The sequence below is a fragment of the Acomys russatus genome, chromosome 1, assembly GCF_903995435.1.
Source record: "Acomys russatus chromosome 1, mAcoRus1.1, whole genome shotgun sequence".
NCBI lineage: Eukaryota > Metazoa > Chordata > Mammalia > Rodentia > Muridae > Acomys > Acomys russatus.
In genome coordinates, this window is record NC_067137.1 from 89,110,244 (window position 1) to 89,134,614 (window position 24,371).

At 43.7% G+C, this 24,371-nt stretch overlaps 1 protein-coding gene across 1 annotated transcript; it reads left to right on the forward strand.

The window, feature by feature from the left end:
* Positions 1-11,798: 11,798 nt before the first annotated feature.
* Positions 11,799-23,567, forward strand: Rdh12 (retinol dehydrogenase 12). Its single transcript, XM_051148394.1, has 7 exons — positions 11,799-12,035; positions 13,468-13,586; positions 13,988-14,143; positions 14,911-15,015; positions 15,817-16,026; positions 19,855-20,044; positions 23,138-23,567. The coding sequence occupies exons 1-7, from the start codon at positions 11,968-11,970 to the stop codon at positions 23,238-23,240; spliced, it is 951 nt and encodes a 316-aa protein (XP_051004351.1). The 5' UTR covers positions 11,799-11,967; the 3' UTR covers positions 23,241-23,567.
* Positions 23,568-24,371: the final 804 nt, after the last annotated feature.

The window sequence follows — 24,371 nt, forward strand, 5'->3', positions numbered from 1 at the left end:
TCCAGGGACATTGTATTGTTTTTTTGTTTTGTTTTGTTTTTTAATTGCAAGACTGGGGCTGATCTCACATAGTTTTAGAGGGCAAAATTCCATTTTCCACCACAGAATAACATGTCCAGGCTCTCCAAAAGCTCCTTGCTCATTGTTATGGGGGGAAGTGTTTCATCAGCCTCTCCCAATAGGAAGAGAAGGGTGCTTCAAGAGCACCCATATTTCTCGGATTCAGGCCCTAAGAGAAACCTGCCACCTCTCTCTTGTGGTTCATTTCCTTGTGTGACTTGTAATTTACGACTGTAAACTCCTAAGGGTGGCAGTTGTTTTCCTTAAGGAGGTCTAGATCCCCGAGTAATGGGGGTGTGGTACACCTCCTTTTGGTGAGATACCACAGCTTTCTGAAAAACAAAAACAAAAACAAAAAACAAATGTTATTGCATTTATTTATCTGAGTGAGAGAATACATGACATGGAATACGTGTGGTCAGAGGACAGCATGTGGTCATAGACTCTAGTTCTGGGACTGTGAACCCCAAATCAAACACTTTTTTTTATAAGTTGCCTTGGTCATGGTGTCTCACCATAGCGATACAAAAGTAACTAAAACAGGCTCTCTGTTTTGTTTCTGCATCCTAAAGATGTCCCTTTGACATGAATCATGTCCCAGCGATCAAAATTTAGTCTTTGTCTCCACTTACCAGCTAAGAAGTCCTTGGCAAAGGCACGGATAGACTTAGTATCAGCAAGGTCCAGTTTCCGTACCAGGACCTGATTGTTCCCTGTGGTGGCTTGGATCTCGCTAGCCACTCGTTCCCCCTTTTGCACATCTCGGCAAGGTAAATACACGCGGGCTCCTGTCAACCAGATGAGAGCAAAAATGGTCACCTCTGTTTGCAACTGGTTTGAGAGAATGAACACAGATGCCGAATGCTCCTGATGGTTTACAGCACGGGGATCTTTGTCCCTTACTTCACAATGGTGGTATCTGAAGCAGATTAGCGAAGGAAAAAAATGACACTTGCTGGTTTTTAAGTTTTGTGTCAGGTGCCCATAATGTGTAGCGTATCATACTAGATTGAGACTATGCCAGGGGATTAATGCGATACTTGGAGTGCTCTTACAGTCCACATCTGGGAAGACACAATGAGCATGACCGTCAGTGTAAGGAGCAAAATATCAGCATGGGCATGTTGGGAGGAGGTGTACTTGCCTCTTCGGGCCAGGTCTTTAGCTGTCTCCTTCCCAATGCCTGCGGTAGCACCGGTTACTATGGCTACCTTCCCATGAAGCTGGACATTAGAGGTACACACCCCACCGGCCAGTATTTTCCTAGAGACATAAAAAAAATCAGTTCTATATTATCCACTCCTGCTGAGGCTCCTGAGACTCCATCCACCTTCCAATCAATAGGCTGAGTTTGCTTTTATTTCTTTCAATGTTTTCCTTTTATAAGCTTAAGTTAAAAAATGACAAGAAAAAAAAAAAAAAAAAAAAAGAAAAGAAAAGAAAAGAAAAGACAAGGCCAGCAAGATGCCTTAGCAGTTAAGCACATGTGCCTCTAAGCCTGTCAACTTTGGTCTAACTCTGGGACCTACATGATAGAAAGTGAGCATTGACTCTTGAAAGCTGTCCTCTGGCCTCCATATATATGCCATGGTACACACGTATGCACCCACCCCAGCATACACTAAATAACTTATGCACAATAAATAAATATTAAAAAGTAAAAAAAATAGCCAGGGGGAGGTGGCGCACACGTTTAATCCCAGCACTCGGGAGGCAGAGGCAGGTGGATCACTGTGAGTTCAAGGCCAGCTTGGTCTACAAAGTGAGTCCAGGACACCCAGGGCTACACAGAGAAACCCTGTCTTGAAAAACAAAACAAAAACAACAACAAAAGGTAAAAATAAATAAAGAAAGAAAGAAAGAAGATAGTCTTCTGCTCTTAAGCCAGGTACAATCTTATTACTCAGAAGATAGATGAATCGAGTTCAAGGCCAGCCTGGACTACAGAACAACTGACTCAAAAAAGAAAACAAAAATTATATGCTCTTGCTTAAGGACAAAAAGTGATAGCTTTTTAAAGACAGAAGTTAGATTGCACGGGGCGTGGTGGCTCACACCTTTAACCTAGCACTTGGGTGGCAGGCAGATCTTTGTGAGTTAAAGGCTAGCCTGGTCTACATGGTGAATTCCTGGACAGCCAGGGTGATGTAGAGAGATGCTATCTCAAAGAACTGAAACAAACAATAAAAAAAAGTTACATCTACTTCCCAAAGTACAAGTTCTAGATGGGTGTTCGCTTGGTCAGGCATCTGACTTCAGGCTGAGTCTCGCATCAGGCATTTTTGGCTCAGGAAATCATAAGACTCAATCAAGCAGAAGAAAATTGGTCATTGCATGCCAATCCATGACAAATAGTAACTTATAATCTTGAGAATGGTTAATCCAATTCAAAGTGTAGAAATCATAAGCTTATGAATCTAGGTCAAAATTAAGAAAAAGATAGCACACTCACACATTTTTAAAAAATACATTGGGGGTGGGGAGGATAGAGAGATGGCTCGGTGGTTAAGAGCACTATCTGCTCTTCCAGAGGTCCTGAGTTCAATTCCCAGCGACCACATAGTGGCTCCCAAACATCTTTATTCTGGGATTTGATGCCATCTTCTGGCATGCAGGTGTACGAGCAGATGGAGCACTCATATACATTAAATAGAAAATGTTAAATAAGAATGTAGCTCAGAGTAAAAGTATGTACATAACATGTGCAAAGGCCTGTGTTTGGTTACCAAGGCCACGCAGTATTAATACAACAACAGCAGCAGCAGCAGCAGCAGAACAGAGTGAGGTTCCGCGCTGTGTCTGTCTAACTGGAGTCCTCGTGCCTCTGCTGCATGTTGGACAACAGCCTTTCCAAACGGATGGGGCACAAACATGACCCCCAGGTTTCCCTCTTCTCTTCTCAACAGTCTCGGGACTAAAAGGATCTGTTGACTTAAAGAACATTTCAACCTATTCCACTGAACTTGTTGACTGCAAGAAGCCACTGCTTTAGGCAAACTGACTTGGGGTGTACAGCTGAACCTCTCTCCTCAGGGATCAAGGGCCCTTGCTCTGCCTCTCACAGCCCTTCAGACTGAGCTTCAACACTGACGAATCCTGGGGACCAGTAATTGCCTCTTTCTCGGTAATCAGCAAAAACAAAAGAGACGGACAACCATGAAAGCCCAGCTCTGGGCCCATTCTCACACGCTAGCTCTCATGGGGCTCTCTTCTCAGACACATTTTGCTGGACACAGTTCTGGCTCAGATTTTGATCCGATTCTCTGTGGATGTGAAGATCTTATGGTAGAAAGAAATGTTTTCGTCGGAGTTCAAGGCCCATGTGTGCCTCCATGTGGGGCCAGGGAGTATTCAGAAAGGAAAACAAAAGGCCACCAGAGAGAGAAGGAAAGTTAAAAAGACTGGGATGCCAGTCTTGATAAACCACTTAATATGTTAAGAAATGACAGGAGGGTCTGGCACAGCCTCAGGTCCAATAGGAACTCTGGCCACATGCCCAGAAAGAAGGAGGCTTTTTGTTTGTTTGTTTGATTTTGTTTTTTACTGGTCCACGGTCACTCCTGGTGATTTACTCTGAGCCAATCAGTGGGCTGCCCCTTGTGTAGCCAGCCACGGATTCTCCCAGGTTTGTGGTCAGCTTTGGGCTGATCTGACACACCTGGTCCAGAGACTAGTTCGCCTTCCTTCACCCTGTCCTTCCTCTCCTGGGCCTTAGGAATCTAATTCAGGCAAACACACCCACCCTTGCTCCAAAGGCAAAAGAAAGCACTCTCTCCCGTTAAATTCTCTCTAACACCTGGACAGATAAGTGACTATGAACAACAGCACAAGATGGCATGCAGTGGGGCCACAGATAACACTGGCACCGGGTTCAGACAGCAAAAAGTGCAGTCGTTCTCTAAGTATTTCAAGGGCTGGAAGCAAGTAACTAGACATAGGCTGGTCCAAAGAGTGAGGGTGGAGGAAATAGCATCCCTTGCTATGCTCTGAGGCCCGCCATGCTCTGGGCCTTTCGGGGGCCAGAAGCAGGTGATGCTAGAGGAAATGAGGCAGGCAAGAGAGAGCAAAGCAGGTTGCTGGGTCTGGCGTCTCGCCAGGCCCACTGGGAGCTCGCCCGAAGTCTACCAAACTGCCGATCTTGGCTAACTGAAGGACTCCTCTTGGAGTTTTCCTAGTCTTTAGGAGAATGGGGGCGATGGAGAAGAGCTAAGTGGGACGAACTGGCAAGAAAAGGCAATACGTTCTCACAGACCTGATTTTTGGCTTGGCCAAGTACAGGATGAAGGGAAGACAGAGCAGTAGCAGGATCCCAACCATCTTAGCACCACCGTATTGCAGTCGAGATTGAAGGTCCAAAGCAGCTCGCTGACTATGGCTTTTATTTTCCTAGACACACCCAGGTTCAATTGCAACAGCCCGGGAGCAAAGCCCTATGGGAAGTGTAGCCCAGAATTGGGCGGCCTTGGTACAGTCATTCAGGGTGATGCTTCTGAGCACTATGTGAAGTTGAATAAGGCAGCCATGGAGCAGCAGTCTCAAATGGTCCAGGGCACAGGCCATGTGGGATCGCTGAACCAGCCCTTCTGCCTTGAAAACCACCCCAGCTGGCTATCTCCCAGGGCCAAAGTCCAGTTCAATTTCCCCTAATCACATTTTGTCTGAGAAATAGCATCTGGAAAATATTCTGAGGCCATTTCACAGGACCGGAGCCATTAGTCTGACAGTTGGTGAGGTGGAAGACGTCCTTCCTCAGAAGGCTACCTTTGTCTACTTTGAGCTAGGATAGGATCCATCACAGTTTCCCAAGAACTTGATGGTTATTTGATAATAAAATAATTTTCTGAGCCATGAGCTCAGAAAGACCAAATAATGGTGAGCTCATTAAGCAGTAAGTCTCAGAGGCTGAAAACATTGTAGGCCTCGGTTAGATTATGGAGGCTAAAGCTTTCAGGACTAGGCCTAGGTAAGCAGAAGGAGACAATAAGTAAGCCAGGAGAATAAAAGTTACTTTTACGGAGGGTAGGAGAGAAAAAAATAATGGATGTCTTCTTTCCTACGGAATCTGGATTTAACTCTTTTTCTGTATATCCTATCTATCTACCTATCTGTTTCTCTATCTATGTAGCTATCTACACACACACACACACACACACACACACACACACACACACACACACACACAAGAATTGGGGAGAAGCAACCAGTGAGGTAAGAGGAGGGATAGCGGAAGATAATAGAGGGGCACATATTATAAAGGATATGATAATATGTATATTAAAATGTAAAATAAACCCTGTGATTTTGGTTGCTAATTTTAAAAAATTAATTTATTTATTATGTATACAGTGTTCTATCTGCATGCCAGAAGAGGACGCCAGATCTCATTATAGATGGTTGTGAGACACCATGTGGTTGCTGGGAATCGAACTCAGGAACTTTAGAAGAGCAGACAGTGCTTTTAACCTCTGAGCCATCTCTCCAGGCCCTTGTTTGCTAATTTTAATCATTTAGAAGGGTGGGTACCCTATGAGCATATACAGGGGGAGGTAATCCCCCTCAGGAACAGTCATAGGGGAGGGGAATAATGGGAAAATGGGGGAAGGGAAGAATGGGAGGATTCAAGGGATGGGATAAACATTGAGATGTAACAAGAATAAATTAATAAAAAATTTTAAAAAAAATAGAAAGGTGGGTACAAGGAAGGATGGCAGTTAAGGCTAGAGGCATAGACAGCAGCCAGGAAAAGTGTAATAGGCCTGGAACGCAAGCTGAAGCTACATTTTTATTCACACCAAGCAGTGAGGGGTTGAGGGAGAACGAGGCACTGAGTTCATGTTCTACTTCATCCTCGAAAGAAATTACATTGCTCAAAAAACCCCATTTCTCCACTCATATCTGTTTTGCACCCATCCATCAGCTACCTTTATCTGGATATTCCTGTTCTCTAGTTCTGTAGGTCTGCTGAGTGCCACCATCCTTCTATGTGCCTCAAGGGAGCCTGACGGTTCTGTTAGGGGCTATCTCTGCCCTGTGTAGGTTGGGACCGGGCAAATCGCCCCTCCACGGCTGTAACCCAACATCGTATTCATTAATCCGTGCTGGTAAAGTGGCCTTGGGAAAGAAATGAACAAACTTATCATCTAGGCAACAAGCTGGCTTCCAGATAGCATGGGTTTATAGATTAATATCTTCCTCTTTCACATTTACTTATAGACATGGATTCGAGGAGAGTAAAAGGAGAAACAATCTTTGCTTCATTGCTTAAGGTATATTTACTTTGGAAACGCAAGTTGAGCAAGAGTTCTCTAGGCCGGCTCTGTAAACCTTTGCTCCAGTTACCTATATAGTTGGGTAACAATCCACCCACACTTAGGAATTAAACAACATTCTTCTGCAGCCTACGGACTTGACTATGGTAGCTGCCTGGGGTGCGATTGATGTTTGGGTGGTCTGGGGAAATTCAAGAAGGTAGCCCTCAGATGTCTCAAGTTTTGGGAGGAATCACTAGACTGAGCGGCTCTCTCCTCACAGTCTCAAGACCTCTTTATGGTCCTCCCCAGAATGCAGGTTGGTCATTTCCTCCTCCTCTTCCCTCTCTTCCTCTTTTTTCTCCTCCTATCTGTTTTCTTTTCATATTTTAGGGATTTTATTTGTGATTTACAAACTCCTTTGCATATTCTAATTATAAGCAAAAACTAAGATAATAGGAAACTGGTGATGTCCATACATAATGGAATATAATTTTAGCTATGCATGTAGGTCTTGTTTGTTGAATTTCTGATAAAATGTCATTGGTTTCCAGGAGTGACAGTCAAGAGACAGTGTAGGCTTTGAACTTTTCCAAACCTACTTTATTCGGTGTTTTTTAAAGCTTACACCTCCCTTCCAACTCACCTATCCTAGATAGGGGAGAAAGGAGATTAATGGGAACAGGAGAAGTAGACATTTTTAGACTCAGTTCCTTGGAGTGATTCCATACTTCATAGTCAGGATTTCAGCAGAGCCTTTAAACAGCAAACCAGCAATTCAGCAAAGGTGACTGCAACTGCAGCAGCCATAACCTGGAGCAGCAGCTGGAACCTGGAGCAGCTCAAACTGCTCAAAGTATTCACTGGAATGATTCTCTCTAGGAACACCTCAAACAATAGGAAATAATTCCAAGACCAATATATATATATATATACCTTCTCAGAGTCAATACTAGGATGTTTATCAGTTGTCAAAGACCATGCCCCTGGAAGAGGCAGTTCCTCTTCTAGTGGACAAACATCACCTGTTCTCTCATAAGTCTGTTTCCATTGGAAAAACACTGCACACCCTCACACAAGCCTGTTTAACATCCCACACTTGGGATTAAAAACAAAAACATGTTTACATCCACTACCTAGCCCCCTTTCTATTAAAAATAAACTATATACAATAAGAGCAATTATGAGAATTACCCAGTAAAAGTTACATTTACAAGGTCCAGTCCATTTGTATTTGACAATCTTGGTGAAAGTATTCTGCTATTTATCCTAACCTCGTGAGTCCTATCCCAATGTCCAAAGTTTTCCTAAATCACTTTCTTATCAAAGCTTACATTTATCTACCTAAAAGTGCACCTTTATCTCTTAAATAACTAAAGCTTCATTGTAGTAATACCATAGCTATCTAGTCTTCAACCCCATCAGCACCTTAAGAAGGAAGTATTATCTAATATGTAGGAAGTGCAGGCAAACAGCTTCCAGAAGTATAGACCCCACAGAGACAGTTGACTGCCTGGACAGTCACCAGAAGTTTTTCTGAACCATTAGGGCATCCAATCTTCAGTCTGCTGGCCCAGATTAACTGACAGACTTTTCTGTGAAGCAGGAATTTTGAAGTTGGACCGTCAGTTTCCTAGTGTTATGCTTGTTCATAGTTTGGACAGTCAGTCTGCTATCGGCAGTAGAGATAAGAACAGTTTTTTGGTCCAGTGGCCATTTTGCCACATTTGTTTCTTTGATGCTCATCATCTTCATTGAAGTAGACCGGAGCTACCAGGAGCAGGTGTGTCTCTCTGTCAGAAAAGCCCTTTATTACTAAATGCCATATTCTATAGATCTCTAAAGTGTTTGAAGACCATCTACCTATTTACTATAGTTTCTATCTATCTACCTATCTATCTATCTATTATTTGATTTATCTAGATTTATATATCTATCTCAGTATATATAAATAGACGAACACTGCTTGTGTCTAGCTATGTGCTATCTGCTTAACTTTGAAAACATATACAAGAGACCAAATAAAGCTTATTTCTGTAATTAACTTAACTAGTATCTAACAAGACCACAAGTAAGATTTATAGGTGACTAACTACTAACTTGCCTCTCCAAGCATCCTGAACAGTTTGCAATAGTTAGCTTTCATAAGACTGTAACTTTACATCCCATTTTCAAATGAGTTGCAAAAGTTGAACAAAATAATCTTAAATTTCTATCAATATATAATACCAATGTAAAATATTTGAGGCTAGTAGATTCAATAATTTACCATTTATCCTATAATTCTATTTCCCCCTCTTTTGTTTTTTTGTTTTGTTTTGTTTTTGAGACAGGTTTCTCTGTGTAGCCTTGGCTATCCAGGACTTGCTTTGTAGACCAGGCTGGCCTCGAACTCAGAAATCCTCCTGCCTCTGCCTCTCAAATGCTGGGATTAAAGGTGTGCACCACTACGCCCAGTTCTATACCCCCCTTTTATCATTATTTTTTTCTTTTTGTCCCTAACTCTAGATAGGATAGAAAGATAAGAAAGAAAGAAAGAAAGAAAGAAAGAAAGGAGAAAAAAGAAATCCCTAAATGTAACCTTTACTAATTTATAACCAACATCCCCAGACAATAACAAACATTGGTAATCCACCAAAAACACTTGCCCTGCCTATTGGAAATGGGGATGTTATGTTCTTAAAATTGCTTTTTGTTGTCTGGGGGTAAAAACATCTTTTGGGCACCCTTAGAAAATTTAAGATGTCAGCCAAGGGCTGGAAAAGGAAAAGCTAACTGTATCTTTTTCTTTTTCTTTCTTTTTTTTTTTTTTTTTCCAGTCTTTTTGGGATTGATCCTTTGGGCTAGCCCTTTTGAAGTTGATATTCATGCAAATTCTTAAGGAAACAGTAACTGAGGGAGTCTGTGAGGCTGAATCACCTAGGCTACTTGATTTTTAAAAAATTATTATCTGCTGTTCTGCTCTGAAAATAAACAAACTTTAAAAAGTATTAGTATAGGGTATAGGTACATTTCTATATGTATATATATATGAAATGTGCAAGGTGTACAAATCATCTAAAGATACATTTCTGCCTTATTTTTGAGCAAGTGTAAGGCATCAACTTTATACATCTGTTTGAGCCTTATGAAAGAATGGCATGTCATGAGGACCAGGTAGCCCATAAGATTCCCTTGCTATGTGAAGACATTCATGTTTCAGATCGTAGGAGGTCTTTCCTGGTCAGATCTAATCTTTATAGCTTTGTTGGTAACCATATTGTTTCAGTTCCTGTAGATAAATAAGCATAACCATGTCTCCCTCTCAAAACTATGGCAGGTTTCCATTCCATTATAAACAGATCTTTATAGTACATTGGTTGGCCTAGTTCCTCAGTTTTTTTCTATAACCCAATGTGTCTCAACTGCTGTTTCTTTTTCAACATTAAGGTAATTCAAAGTCAACAAAGCATTATTTAATCCATCCCTGGGGGTCTTTATTATTTATTTATTTATTTTTAAATTTTTTTTTTATGTTTTTGGTTTTTCGAGACAGGGTTTCTCTGTGTGGCCTTGGCTGTCTCGGACTCACTTTGTAGACCAGGCTGGCCTTGAACAAGATTTTTCTTTTAATCAATGAATTGTATTTTTATTTGTGATATAGTTGTCACAACCCAATGCATCTTCTAAAGATGTAATTTTACGATTGTTGCCTAGGCTGGCTTCCAAATCTGCAGTCCAAGTGATCCTCGTTTCAGCCTTGTGAGTATTGTGATTAATTCATCCTTTAAAAAAGTAAAATGTAGGGGCCGAAGAGCTGATCCAGTGGCTAAGAGCACTTGGAGAGGAACGGGGTTGCGGTTCCAGCACTTGCATGGTGGCTCACAGTCACCCATAACTCCAGTTCCAAGGAATTTGGCACCTTCTTCTGGCCTCTGTAGGCACCAGGCAGGCATGTTGTGGGGTACCCACCAGAGAAGACCATTTGGACAGTGTTTCAAGCTAATAGAAAGGTTTTATTTAGGACAGTGATGGCATCAACTACAGCAGTGTGACCCACTTGACAAATTCTCAACAGAGGTCAAATCAGAGAGCAGCTTCCTGGCTCTGTTTCACAGAGCATGACCTCCCCAGGTCCACTGCTGTGTCACCCCGTGAGTCTGGCTGACCTATGAATTACCAGAGGTGAGGGGGCAGAGGGTCCTTGCGGAGGTTCACAAGTGACAATCACTCCCATTGGATGAGCGAATAAACTGAGATAGCAGAAAGGCTGGATAAGTTGCCCAGGACCACAAGTTTGATGGATGATGAGCTGGGAGGTAAGCCGGGACTCTGAATCTAGCTCTATGCCCTTCTCTTGACATGTCATTGGATGTGGTGATTTTGTCGAAATATAACATAATGCGCGCACACAAAACGCCCAAATCAAAAGAGTCTGAGTCAATGGGTGTTCACAGTGAGCGCGCCTGTGTTCTAGCGCACAGATCAAGGATCAGGACACTACCGGCCCCACACCCTTCAGCCACCCCTGCTTCATCCTATATCTTATATGTATTTAGTTTAAATTTTTGTTTATTAATTGTATGTATGTCCGTGCAGGAATGTGTGTACTATGGCATGTGTTGGAGGTCATAGGATAACTCTGAGGAGTCAGCTTGTGGGATCTGGGAACCGAGCTCAGGTCATCAGTGGCTATTTGCTGTTGCTGATACCTGCTGGGCCATGTCCCTGCTTATTTATTTTGGGATTTGCGGGGACATGCATATGGAAAACAGAGAGCAAATTTTCAGGAGTGAAGTCTCTCCTTTTTCCTTCTCTTTGAGGCAAGTACGTATCTCTTTGATTCTGTGGCAGGTGAGGTTCCTCCAGTCCACCTGGACCCCGAGCTTCCGGGTTCCATTCTGCATTAGGATTACTGTGGCTACAGCTGGCAGCCATGTCTTCTGGCCTGAGCTACCACATCTGGCTTCTACATGGACTCTGGGTATTAGACTCAGGTCCACAGGCTTGCACGGGAAGTGCTTTTACCCACTTAGCCATCTCTCTGACCCCTAATCTTTCACTTTAATTCACACGTATTTCAAGCACCATCAGGTCTTGGGGTTTTTTGTTTGTTTGCCTGCTTACCCTTTTTTTTTTTTTTTTTTTTTTTTTTTTTTTTTTTTTTTTGACACAGGGTCTTGATGTGCTGTTTAGGCTGGTCTTGAATTTGTAGGCTCAAGTTATTGTCCTGTTTCAGCCTGCCAAATGACTTGCATTATAAGAGTGTGTGGCTATGCGTGGCTTTCATGAAGTCTGATGATAAAGTTTAACAAACTCTATCTGGAAGATGTGGTACTGGGAGGGGAGGCCTCGGGGGCGGGGGGGGGGGGGGGGGACTCTAGTTTCGTCAGATTCTCTCTGCCAGTGAAAGGCTAAGCCCTGATCTTTCCTTAAGCCCCACCCGCTCCAGAACTACATCTCCCAAGAGGCTGTGCTCTGGTGGCTCTCAGATTTAAGTAAGATTCTGGGAACTGCTTAAACCAGCCAGTTGCAGAGTGCCCTGGAGTGAGAGGAGCCAAGAGTCAAGAACAGAAGCTGCCAGGAATTGGAGCCAGAGAAGGATCCTGAGGCCACGTCGAGGGTGGAAAGTGAAGCAGCAGCAACAGCAGCAGCCGCAGCAGCTAAGGAGGTTGACAAGATGCTCACTATCCTAGGACTGCTCACGTCCTTCCTCTGGGTCTTGTATCTGACAGCTCCATCCATCAGGTTTGTCTTCATCCAGCAACTCAAGCGTACTTTAGGAAGCCCTGCAGTGGGAGCAGGTTTTGACCGCTAAAAAGAAGAGGGAAGGCAGGCGATGGTGACAGAGAGATGAGTGCAGCAAAGAGCAGGAAAGGAGGGGTTATGGATGCCGCGGTGGAAAATGAGGAGGGAAGCACCTGGGTAGGAGGAGGTGGGGCTGATATGAATTCTGATGCCAAGGGAAAGCGGAGTGGGTGACAGCTCTTTCCTCTGACTCCTTCAGGTTTCTCGATCCTTTCCTTTTCTGTGCCTAGGTAAGGTGGGGTGTCCTAGGGACATCATTGTCAAGTAATAAATACTCAGGGAAGGAAACAAACTCCCTTCCTTTGATGCTTTTTTTCAATAAGTGTTTTGAAATGGCCCTTTCACTGGGGGTTTCGGAGGGTGTCAAAGAAATGGCTGCTCCAAGTGGAGAGTTAAGAATTTGCTGCTGATTAAGGTTAGAGAGGAGCCAGGTGTGGTGATGCATGCCTTTAATCCCAGCACTCAAGAGGCAGAGACAGACAGATCGCTGAGTTAGGGGCCAGCCTGGTCTACAGAGAGAATTCCAGGATAGCCAGGGCTACACAGAGAAACCCTGTCTTGAGCACACACACCCTTAGAAATAACTTTAAATATCTTTGGACTTCAGAGTTCTTTTCCTTTGTGATGTAGAAATAATACTGAAGTGGCTGAGGAGAGTCATATGATGACATTTGGCAAGATTGCATGTATGGACAATGACTGTACATACAGTGAGTGCACAAAGTGTCTAGCCTGGGAGAGCTATTGTATAGAAAGTGGATATCTCAGTGTCTGTCAGCCAGGAATGCTCAGGAAGTATTCTAGCTTCTCTGGTCTTGTTTTCATCAAGAAACTCTTCCCTATGTGCCAATGGCCTGAATAAAATCTTTAACACAATGGCAGGAAGTCTCTTAGGATGCTCTGTTCTAACACTGAAGAGGCAGCTGAGGGAGGCAGTTATATGTGTAGCCCCACATGCTGTTTGCTGGTTCCTATGGTTACTATTGGAGCGGTAAGAGCATTGGGTCCACTAATGTTCATCACCTGTGTGATTCCAATGTAGGTCAGTGGCGGAAGCTGACCTATGGGAGTCTAGAGATAGACTGATATCTTTGTTATCTGGCAAGGAATGTCTCCATTGGCCCTGGCTCAGGGGCACTTTCTCTGCTTGCTCAAGTGGCTAATTTTAGCTTCTGGACACATAGCCTTCCAATCCATGCCCATGAACTGGCTACTACCTTGCCCAACCAAAACGTGGCCCATGTGAATTAATCTCTAAAGATGATTAACATTTTATGACCCTAACTTAAAGACCTCCTCTTTGGATTTACGTGGCCTTATTTCAGCATGAGATTGGAAAAATGACGTATGATTTTCCTCCCTTTGACAACAGGAAGTTCTTTGCTGGCGGAGTTTGTACAACGAGTGTGCAGATCCCTGGGAAGGTAGTGGTCATCACAGGCGCCAACACAGGCATTGGCAAGGAGACAGCCAGAGAGCTTGCTCGAAGAGGTGAGTCCTTCCCCTCTGCCTTTGCAAGGCCATACCTCCTGTCCTCGTCATTGGGGTTCTGCCCGAATGTCCTTGTCTTTCTACCTGGGCTTGGAGGCTCTGGTGAAAATTCAAGGAAACCGGTATCCAAGTCTAATGTGACACTGACTTACTCTGGCTTTCAACATGGCTCCCTTCCTCCCGTGCCTTCCCGATTTTGGAGTGTAGCGTTGATCGAGCCAATTATTCTAAGGTAGATACCAAGCAGGATTAGATATTAGAGTGTAAAATGAGAGTTCTCAGCCCTCCTGTGGGAGTCTGAAAGTGGCAATATGGCCATCCCACTGCTGTAGGTAAGCTCTACGCAAGCTCACTTCCTGTCCCTCTGTACACATTGACCTTTTTTTCCCCTTGGGCCCCAGGTGCACGAGTGTACATTGCATGCCGAGATGTGCTGAAAGGAGAGTCTGCTGCTAGTGAAATCCGAGCAGATACCAAGAACTCCCAGGTGCTGGTGCGGAAATTGGACCTATCTGACACCAAATCCATCCGAGCCTTTGCTGAGGGCTTCCTGGCAGGTAAGGTTCCGTTGAGTAGCCAGGTAGGCAGGGAACCAAGTGTGGGAATGGCTGCTCCACCCAGAACCATCTATGGCCCTTGCATCATACCCATGATCCCACCGGACAGGTTTAGCTACATAAACCAGCAGGACAGGGAATTGGCAAAGGGATGGCAGGTGGACAAGCTGGGCAGGATCCTTATCGACATTTTGCCCCACAGTGGGAATCTTGGAGGTGTCATCTTCATGTCTGAGCTTGTACCTTGGCATAAGGTGTGGCTCTGATTCTGCTCTTTTCTTTCATCCAGAAAAGCAGCCTTCTGTGACTACAGGCCCTAGATGAGTCTATGCCATTGTCAAAATGCTCCCATGTCTTGGGAAATTACCAGCATATACCAAGAACTACAGATCCATGGGGGACAAGACCTACATGTTTCACTCTGTCTCCCCAAGCCTTGTTTCACTCTGTCTCCCCAAGGCTCCATCATTGGCGGGCCTGCTCTACAGCTGGTAGTTGGTACTCTTTGCCCATAATGAACAGATGGTGTCCAATATGATATCAGCAAATAAAATGAAACCCAGTGACATTGGTGATTCCATATCACATAGACAGGCCCAACAGGGGAATAGTGATTGACTTCTGAGTCAACACCTTCTCTGAGATGACAGGAGAAAGATGAGTGCTCGATAGAGAGTGCTCACAGTTGAAAGCCTGGGGACAAACACTCAGGACAGTGAAAGGTGGCTAGGGAGATGCCCACAGGTCTCCCTGATTGTTCTCAACAGAGGAAAAGAGGCTCCATATTTTGATCAACAATGCAGGAGTGATGATGTGTCCATATTCTAAGACGGCTGATGGCTTTGAAACCCACTTTGGCGTCAACCACCTGGGTAAGTATCGCGGGAAACTCAATAGTGAGTTATAACCCAGCTTGTCCTCTGTAGGAGGATGGCTCGTGCATTAGTCTCAGGATCTCCACTGATCCTATAGAGCCTCACAGGATCCTCACTGAAACCCCCTACACTAGACACATTGCTTGCTTGTACTTTTCTAGGCAGTCAAAGATGTGACTCTGTGAATCCTATTCAGAATCTCCCATCTCAGAAGATGCTAGGGAGGACAAAAAAAAAAAAAAAAAAATCATCCTTGGATGGGGCACTGGCAATGCAGGGATGGCTGGGCAGGGCCCACCTGTGGGTATTCAGGAATCCGGATTTTTTTTTTTCAGGGGAAGTAGCATTCATATGAGAATCCAAACAAGCCTTGGGCTACTCTGTGGGGGTAAAGTGGACACTGAGAAGCTGACACACAAGATAAACTGGTGTTCAGACTTTAAGGTTCTAGGCCAGGGAGCATGTGGCATATTCTTAGATCCTGGGCAAATGTTTACGCCGACTACTGTAGCTTTCTTTCCGTATGAGTCTGTGAGGGCCCACATTGTACAGAGGCATTGGAGGACAGATGGACATATAAACGATAGGTACAAAATATAGATTAAATATTGTCTTAGCACGGTCTAGCTTTGGCCCTGGCTTTGGAGAATTGGCTAACTTAGAGTAAGTGACCATTTGGCACTGGGTAGCCCATGGGTCAACAGTGAGCTGATTGGGCAGTCCTGTCTTCAGTCCCCAGGTCCTGAGCCTAGGGCTACTCACTCTACCCTTGAGTTTTCCTTTTGGATTTCTTTGCAGGCCACTTTCTTCTTACATACCTGCTTTTGGGGCGCCTGAAGGAGTCTGCTCCTGCACGGGTGGTAAACCTATCCTCATTGGTCCATTTGGTTGGCAAGATGCGTTTCCATGACCTCCAAGGCGAGAAGTCCTACAACCGTTGCTTTGCCTATTGCCACAGCAAGCTGGCCAATGTGCTTTTCACTCGAGAGCTTGCTAAGCGGCTCCAAGGTAAGTGTGGAGAAATAATAAAATATTTAAATATTTTATTATTAAAAAAAAAAAAAAGCCAGGCAGTGGCGGCTCACACCTTTAATCCCAGCACTTGGAAGGCAGAGGCAGGTAGATTGAAGTGAGTTCAAAGCCATCCTTGTCTACAAAGCAAATCCAGGACAGCCAAGACTACACAGAAAATATACCACCACCACCAAAACAAAACAAACCAGCCAAACAAACAAATAAACAAACAAAAAACAGGGGCTGGAGAGATGGCTCAGAGGTTAAGAGCACTTGTCTGCTTTTCCAACAGTCCTGAGTTCAATTCCTACTACATGGTGGCTTATAATGTGGGCTCTCTGCTTTAGGGTCATTGCCTACCGTTGAGGAGGTAGGTCTAGATTCTAGGTTACTGGATCTGAGTTCTTGCTTTTCCACATACTAAGCCTGTGTATATGTAGACTTGTTCCTTTCACTTCCCCAACTGCCTCCTCATCTGTAACATGATTAATAATTATAATTACTACTAATTCTGCACTTCCCTGGGGTCTTGATAAGCTATGGGCTCTCATGTCTCTGAGTCTGGGGAACTGCTTGATATTATGAATAATTTGGAATTTGGGAAGAACAGTCTATATCAGAATGCCAAAGCAGAAGAATAGGATAATTTTGGTAATAAATAATAATAATAGGGTTCTTTGTGTGTCCGGCCCCATATAAGCCTAGAAATGTTTGTTCTTATGTGGTAAGCAGTATTATTTTCCTCGCTTTACAAAGAGAAGAGAAAGGCACAAGTGTATTAAGGAATGTGTTCAAGTAAGTTTCCTAGCTGAGGCAATTCTCACTCAAGAACCTAGCAATGGAATTCACACTCTTTACACACCGTGGACACACCAGACCACGATCTGCAGACTACTAGGTATGACCTTGGGCAACTTATTTAATCTCTCTGTATTTCAGTTTCCTTAGTTCATGAATATCTTAATGTCACCTACTGCATAAGCTTCCTTTTAGAATGGAGACACGACTGGGCCTCTGTCCCCTGCTCTCCAAGCCCCCCTGCCTCTGATTAGTTGAGTAAAGAGGTGCCGTTCCAAAAAGGAGAAGGAAAAGAATTGCTTGACCTTGGGCACAGTGTCAAGTGACAGCTGTGTTGGGTAGCGTTGGTGTGAGAGGAAGAAACAGTCTCTTACCATCACATGATCAAGAGTTTTGGCCAGACCTTTGGACACATATGGAGCATGGAGGTGGGAAAAAGAAAGACTACACGTTGAAATGGATTAATAAGGAACTTAGTGCCTTGTCCCATAACCCTCCCTGTGATGTTCTGTAGGTCAGTGGAGGATGATGCTCTTTGACAAGCCACAATTAAGGAGCGTGATGAGAGGCCACAGCAGATCAGTGTATTCTTTTTTGGCAATGCATTTTTCCCACAGAGCTACCTTTCTCAACCAGCCAAGGCTGCATTTACAGCCAGATTTATCGTCAAAATATTAACTGGAATGGCATCATTTGCCTCAGTATTCTGAGACGACAGCAGTCTCTTGCTTGAATCATCTTCTAAACTACTTTCTCCATTTTGTCCTCTGCTGAGTAATCCATGTCCCCCAAGTGCCAGAGGCAACCTACAAAATAAACAGCACTGTGGACAACACTGCATCCTAGGAATGGGCTCAGGAAGGATGGATGCCCATGCAACGTCACCTTAAACTCAGGATAGCTGGAATCAAGTCTAAAGTGCTGCTTCTCTGTTGATTTTCTTATCCACCATCTTCCCTGCCAGATCTCCCCTTTACTTTCTCTTCTCCCAGCTTTGGACAATAGCTACTTTCTAAAATACTTAAACATGAACAGTTGTCCAAGATTGGTAATCATTTATTTATTTATTTATTTATTTGTTTATTTAGGCTTTTCAAGGTAGGGTTTCTCTATGTAACAGTCCTGGATGTCCTGGAACTCTCTTTATAGAGCAGGCTGGCCTTGAACTCATAGAGATCTTCCTGGCTCTGCATCCCAAGTGCTGGGATTAAAGACATGGACCACCATGCCCAGCTAATAAGCTTTTTTTTTTTTAATAGAACATGTGTATTATGTGGTCAATATCTTTTCTTTAACTTGGTTGTGAGAGCTACTCTGTTGTTACCTCAAAGGAAGCAACAGCACTTCAGCTGTGTCTGTTCTTACTTAAGGCATCCACTGTTAGAGATCAGTTCATAACTGATGAGGCTGCAGAACTGGTATTGAATTTATAGCATTATCAGAAGGAAAAGCGTGATTTAAGTTACAAGTGTCAGTAAAGAAATGCCTGCTCTTTTTTTGTTTTATTTATTTATTTTGTTTTGTTTTATTTTTTTGTTTTTGAGACAGGGTTTCTCTGTGTAGCCCCGGCTGCCCTAGAACTCGGTCTGTAGACCAGGCTGGCCTCGAACTCAGAACTCAGAGATCCAACTACCTCTGGCCCCTGAGTACTGGGGTTAAAGGCATGTGCCACCAAGGTCCGGTGGAATACCTGCTCTTACTTTAAAACAGAGTGGAAACTGAAAATCAAACACCCTCTGCCTTTTAAATTAGAATCTCAAAACTTTTGTAATTTTCATTTAAGTTTCTAGGAGACTTAGAGTTAAAAAAAAAAAGAAAGAAAGAAAGAAAGAAAGAAATGGAACAACACAAGGAAAGTGCACAGTGCAGCCTTGCATGTAAAAAAAGTATTGAAAATGGGGTGCTGTCAGAGTCGTGTTTGGAGGCAGCTTAAAACCCCATAGTTTCCACCAACACCCCTCCATCCACACCTCATAAATGTGCTTGCCCAACTAGCCCCTACACCAACCTTTCAAACAGATTGTTGTCCCAAAGCTCCTCCCATAGACATGGCAGAGATACTGCTATCAATAATTAACACTGCTGCTTCCCACATGTTTTTACTAGGAGGATGTAAGGCCCGGTATAAGATAACATTGAAACAGAACTCTTCTTTTGGAGCCTAGAAAGCTGAGACGCCTATGTAGATCTTTCTCGGAGAGGTTAATTCATTACTAGACAGGATGAGCAGAACCGTTTGAAGCCCAGGCTTGCATTTCCCAAGTTCTTTCTTTAATTAATTAATTAGTTAATTAATGTTATATCCTGACTGCAGTTTCCCCTCCCTCCTCTCCTCCCAGTACTTCCCCATTCCTCCCCTCTTCCCCCACCCAATCCATTCCTCCTCAGTTTCTCTTCAGAAAATGGCAGGCCTCGCCATGGATAGCAGGTTGCGGTAAGACTAGGCACAGTCCCATGCAGGTTGGCAGTTCAGCCTCTGAGAGCCCATACAAGGCCAGGTTAGTTGGTTCTGTGGGCTTTCTTTTCATGCCTTCTACCGACAATTTGTTCTGCTTACAAGACACACTGGGGTAAAGGCAGCACAGAAATTGTGGGAGTGGCCAGCCAATCACGATTCCAGGCTGAGACCTACGCCTTGAGAGGGAACCCACCACTGACACTGCCTGGAGGGCCAGGACCCAGAGCCCGGCGGATAGCCTACTGACCTACAATAGACCCAAACACAGCTTGAAAAAAAAAAAAAAGTCAATGAAATGATTCCTAGTGCTATTCTGCTGTACTCATAGATTGCTGTCTGGCTCAGTTGTCATCAGAGAGGCTGCACCCAGCAACTAAGGGAAACAGACATGGCAGAAATCCACAGGCAAACATTAGGCCGAGCCTGGGGAATCCTGTGGAAAAAGGGATGGAAGGATTGCAGGAGCCAGAGGGATCAAGGACATCCAATTTCCTTCTTTTCATTTGGGCATTTTGGCGAAGGGCTTAGAGTGTGTCCCCGATCTTATCCTGTCCTCTTTGTCCTAGGGACGGGGGTCACCGCCTATGCGGTACACCCAGGTATCGTCATGTCTGAGATCGCCCGACACTCCGTCATACTGTGCCTGTTGTGGCGTCTCTTCTCGCCCTTCTTCAAGTCTACTCGGCAGGGGGCTCAGACCAGCCTGCACTGCGCCCTGGCAGAGGATCTGGAGCCCTTGAGCGGCAAGTACTTCAGGTAGGAGTTGGCAGTGCAGGGTGTGCCTGCAAATTACAGTGCCCGTTAGACCCCTTGTGCCTGATGATGGAATCCAGGCTTGGGTCAGGTCTGTAAACCAATTGTTGTGAGTTTTCCAAAGAAACTTCAGTCAGCAAGAATTGCTTTTGTGGTTCTGTTTTATCCCAGCGTGCCACATTTCTGTGGCACTGTTGCTTTCTGAAAGCCATGAAGGCTTTACCTGTTGCTTATGCTATGACAAGAATGTTAGCAGGCCCTCTGGATGCTTTTCAAGGCTCGGCTCTTTTGACATTTGAATTCTTTGATGTCACTTTGGCATAAACTGCTACGTGGAGGGCTGGAGAGGTGGCTAAGCGGTTAAGAGCACTGGCTGCTCCTCCAGAGGTCCTGAGTTCAATTCCCAGCAACCACATGGTGGCTCGCGACCATCTATGATGTGATCTGATCCCTTCTTCTGGCCTGCAGATGTACATGCAGGTAGAGCACTCACGTACATAAAATAAATCTTTAAAAAAAAAGTGCTACGAGGAAGGTCATGTGTGTCCAGTAGGAAGGCTACCGCTCAGTGTTGCCACAATTTGCCTTGCCTGTGGCTGTGTAGGAATGGGAATTTGAGTACCACATATAAACACAAGTCCACGTGCAGCCAAAGCTTCCTAATGAGTGCAAGATGAAGGCTCCTTCCCTTCTTGTGATGTAATCGATTCCAGTCCATCCTACGGTCTATTGCAAAGTGGGGCACCACTCAGGAAGTGGAGAACTGGGAGTAAGTTTAGTATCTACAGCAGAGGAATGCATGAGTCATAGGAGCCAATATCACTTGAGCTCTTAGAATGTGTTTGACACTCATCTGAATGTGTTGTGTGTATTAATTCATAAAGTTATATCAGCTAGCTCAAATCAAGAGCTCCTACCTGCCTCTGTCCCCCGAGTAAGGCAGTTTCTCACTAGACAGTCGAGTTTGGCCTCAAAACCTAGGATTCTGCTGTCTCGGTCTTCTGAGTGCTGGGATTACAGCTGTGCCCCAGCATGCCTAGTTTTTTGTTTTTAATGTGGCCACTAGAAAATTTGAATTCTTTATGTGGCTCATGTTTTTGGTTTACATCCCGTTGTTGTTTGTTTCTTTATTGGAGACAGGGTCTGTTTATGCCATCCTGGGCATCCTGGAACTCATTATGTAGACCAGGCAGACCTTGAACTCACAGAGATCTGCCTGCCTCTGCCTCCCAACTGGCAAGTGTAGGGAATTAAGGTGTGCACCACCATGCCTGGCATACAGTGTATGTTTATTGAACAAATCTACCCCACAGTGTGAGCACTTACAGATATTATATAGTCCTTTAATATGATTTCAGAAAATATTTAATTGATAAGGGATTTTCATAATATAATGTTATGAGAAAAACAGACAAACAAACAAACAAACAAAACATAGAATACCAAACTGTAGGAGCTGGAGACATGGCCCAGAAACCAAGAGCACTTATTGTTCTATAGAGAACCCCAGTTCAGTTCTCAGTTCTGGGTGTCCCACTACTGACACCCCCTTCTTGCCTCCACGAGCACTCGCTCATATGTACAAACCCGCACACAGACACACATATAATTAAAAATAAAATTCCTTTAAAAACATGTACGCATTCCTTACAAACGCATAATGAACAGTCTAGAAAGACCAGCCAGAGAGTAGTCATAGTGACTCCAAAGCAGTTTGAGAAAGAGGCAGACAAGGTGTGAAAGAGGATTGCAACTTCTTAGTCTGGGCATTTCCTTATCATGTTTTTAGAGGACTATACATTTATTTGCTATCTACATAATTAAAATACATTTTAACAAGAGAAAGACTTTTCCTTAAACCAAATACAACATGATCTTGCTTTTGAATAAAAGGAAAAATATTTGTGGGCTGGAGAGATGGCTCAGTGGTTAAGAGCACTGACTGCTCTTTCAGAGGTCCTGAGTTCAATTCCCAGCAACCACATGGTGGCTCACAACCATTTATAATGTGATCTGATGCATACTGTATACATAATAAAAAAAGTAAACATTACATATATATATAATGTTTACATAAACAAACAAGGCTGAAAAAAGCGCCAGTCAAATGATAGGCTTTTCTTTTACTTTTATTTTTTTTTATCAGATTTATATTTTCCAAACATCAAATAGAACTTTTATAATTATAAAAAAAATTATAAAAGATTATAAAAGATGGGGCACTCTTTCACTCTTTCATTATCCTTCCTGTCCTTAGTCTTGCTGATGGCCCTAAAACAGGACAGTGCGTAAGTTGGTCTCCCAGAGCACAAGTGACTCCAGATGAAGTTCAGTTTCTTTAAACTTACTTAGTAAGAGCATAATTGTGATGTCATCTGTGACATTGCTACCACGGTGCTCTAGATGTTTTCATGTCACATGGAATGTATTGCACATATTTCACAATGCCTCTTTTGTTCACAGTTACTTTGAAGTAGTTGAGTACCAGTCTAGTATTACATTTTGTCGTAGACCGTATTAACAAAATGCCTACGTATTACTACTATTCAAAGTTTGTTTACGTTATATCTGTATCTGGGCATACATGTTTATATTTTGGGTTTTTAAAAAAAGACTGTTAATTGTACATGTCTGTGGGAGTATATATGTATGTGTGTGAGGCCATGGAGGCCAGAGAGGGTATTGTGTCCTCTGGAACGGGAGTTACAGGAGGTTGTGGGCTGCTTGACATTGTGCTGGGAATCAAATCTGGGTTCCCTGGAGGAGCAGCAAACATTCTTAGCTGTGAACTCATCTCTCCAGCCACTATATTTTGGTTTTTCAAGACAGGGCATAATTGTAGATCAGAATAGCCCCAAAGTCACTCTGTAGCCAAAGATGGTCTTGAACTCCCGATCTCCCTGCCTGTTTCCCAAGGGCTAGGATGATGTAGGCCATGCCATCACACCTGGCCCTCAAATACTTAACAATCCATCTCTGTGTAGTTTCTTTAAGTCCGGTGCACATATTTTATATAATTAAAAAAAAATCTATTCTGAGAAATTATTTCCAAGATCATCAGATTTTATTCTAATGTTCACTCTCTCTGCCTGCCAGTGACTGCAGGAGGACCTGGGTATCCCCAAGGGCCCGGAATAAGAAGACAGCTGAGCGCCTGTGGAATATCAGCTGTGAACTTCTAGGAATCGAATGGGAATAGTTGGCCTGAAGACCATGGCCTTTTCAGGCCTAATGCATGTCGTAATAACAGGGGACCAAAGAGAAGGCCAACCTGAAAGGATTATCCTCCCGGCCTGCTGCTGCTGTGACACCTGCCTACTCAGAAACTTCTGGAACCCTTTCTACACACAATCTTTCTGTGAGGCAGGATCACAGTACCAGATGATATGCACACCTACAGACTGTTCTCGAAGACTTAGAGAACCCACAACTCTCTGGGGCAAGAGGACTATTTAGATTCCAGGCTGGACACAGGGGTGGTAGAGGAAACTGGGAAACTGAGTCAGTCTTCTCACCTGCACCACAGACGTTCATAGTAGCACCAGCATTCACATTTCTGGGAGCTATAACCTCAAACTCTGGGTTGGCCTCTTTTCTCTTTGAAATCAAATGCTAGTCACAACCCTGGAGTTTGGACCAACTCAGGAAGAAGTAGCTCTCTTTGGCCAAAGGTCATTTCTTCTTTTGAGCATCTTTGGATGCATGAAGCTGGACCTTCCTGCTTGCCACCTTGTCTATTCGCCACCACCCCCCAAACCTTAACCCATTCTCTTCACCTCAATTTTTAGAGAAATAAAGATTTGTGTTCATCTCATTGCCTTATTCATTTTCTCAGTGAAAAATGGAGGAACGCAAATCAGCCTGTTAATGAGTAACATGTCACCCCCCTGAGCCGCTCACACATACACCCAGAATTTTCTTAGAATACTGTTTCTGAGTACAAAGTAAGATGGCCAAGCTAGGTGTTCACTTGGATTTCTTTCAATGCCAGGATTTTATTATGAGAAGTGAGAGGTGTGGCCCTTCAGCTTCCCCACAGATTATGACCAGACAGATTTGCCATAATAGATATAAAAGAGCACGTCCCTGCCAACCTTCTCCCTCAACATGTGGCTCTCGTTCTCCCCCACATCCCCTGTTTTTCTGTGTTGTGGCCTTCATGCCCTCCTTGCTGAAGGTCACCCAGAAGAGGTGGGCAGATGTACCTAATGTTATAACTCATTAGCCCAAGAAACCACCTTTATTGGTCCCGGATCTGAGGCATCCAAAGGGCTTTTGGTGATGAATATTCTCTTTTTTTCAATAAAACATAACTTTAAAATTTTTATTA

What these genes read in the sequence shown, in the direction of transcription:
- Rdh12 (XM_051148394.1), top strand. Translation starts at nt 11,968, where the DNA reads ATGCTCACTATCCTAGGACTGCTCACGTCCTTCCTCTGGGTCTTGTAT. An exon ending in CTGACAGCTCCATCCATCAG is followed by an intron (nt 12,036 to 13,467) that starts GTTTGTCTTCAT and finishes CTTTGACAACAG; the next exon opens with GAAGTTCTTTGCTGGCGGAG. An exon ending in CTTTGGCGTCAACCACCTGG is followed by an intron (nt 15,016 to 15,816) that starts GTAAGTATCGCG and finishes ATTTCTTTGCAG; the next exon opens with GCCACTTTCTTCTTACATAC.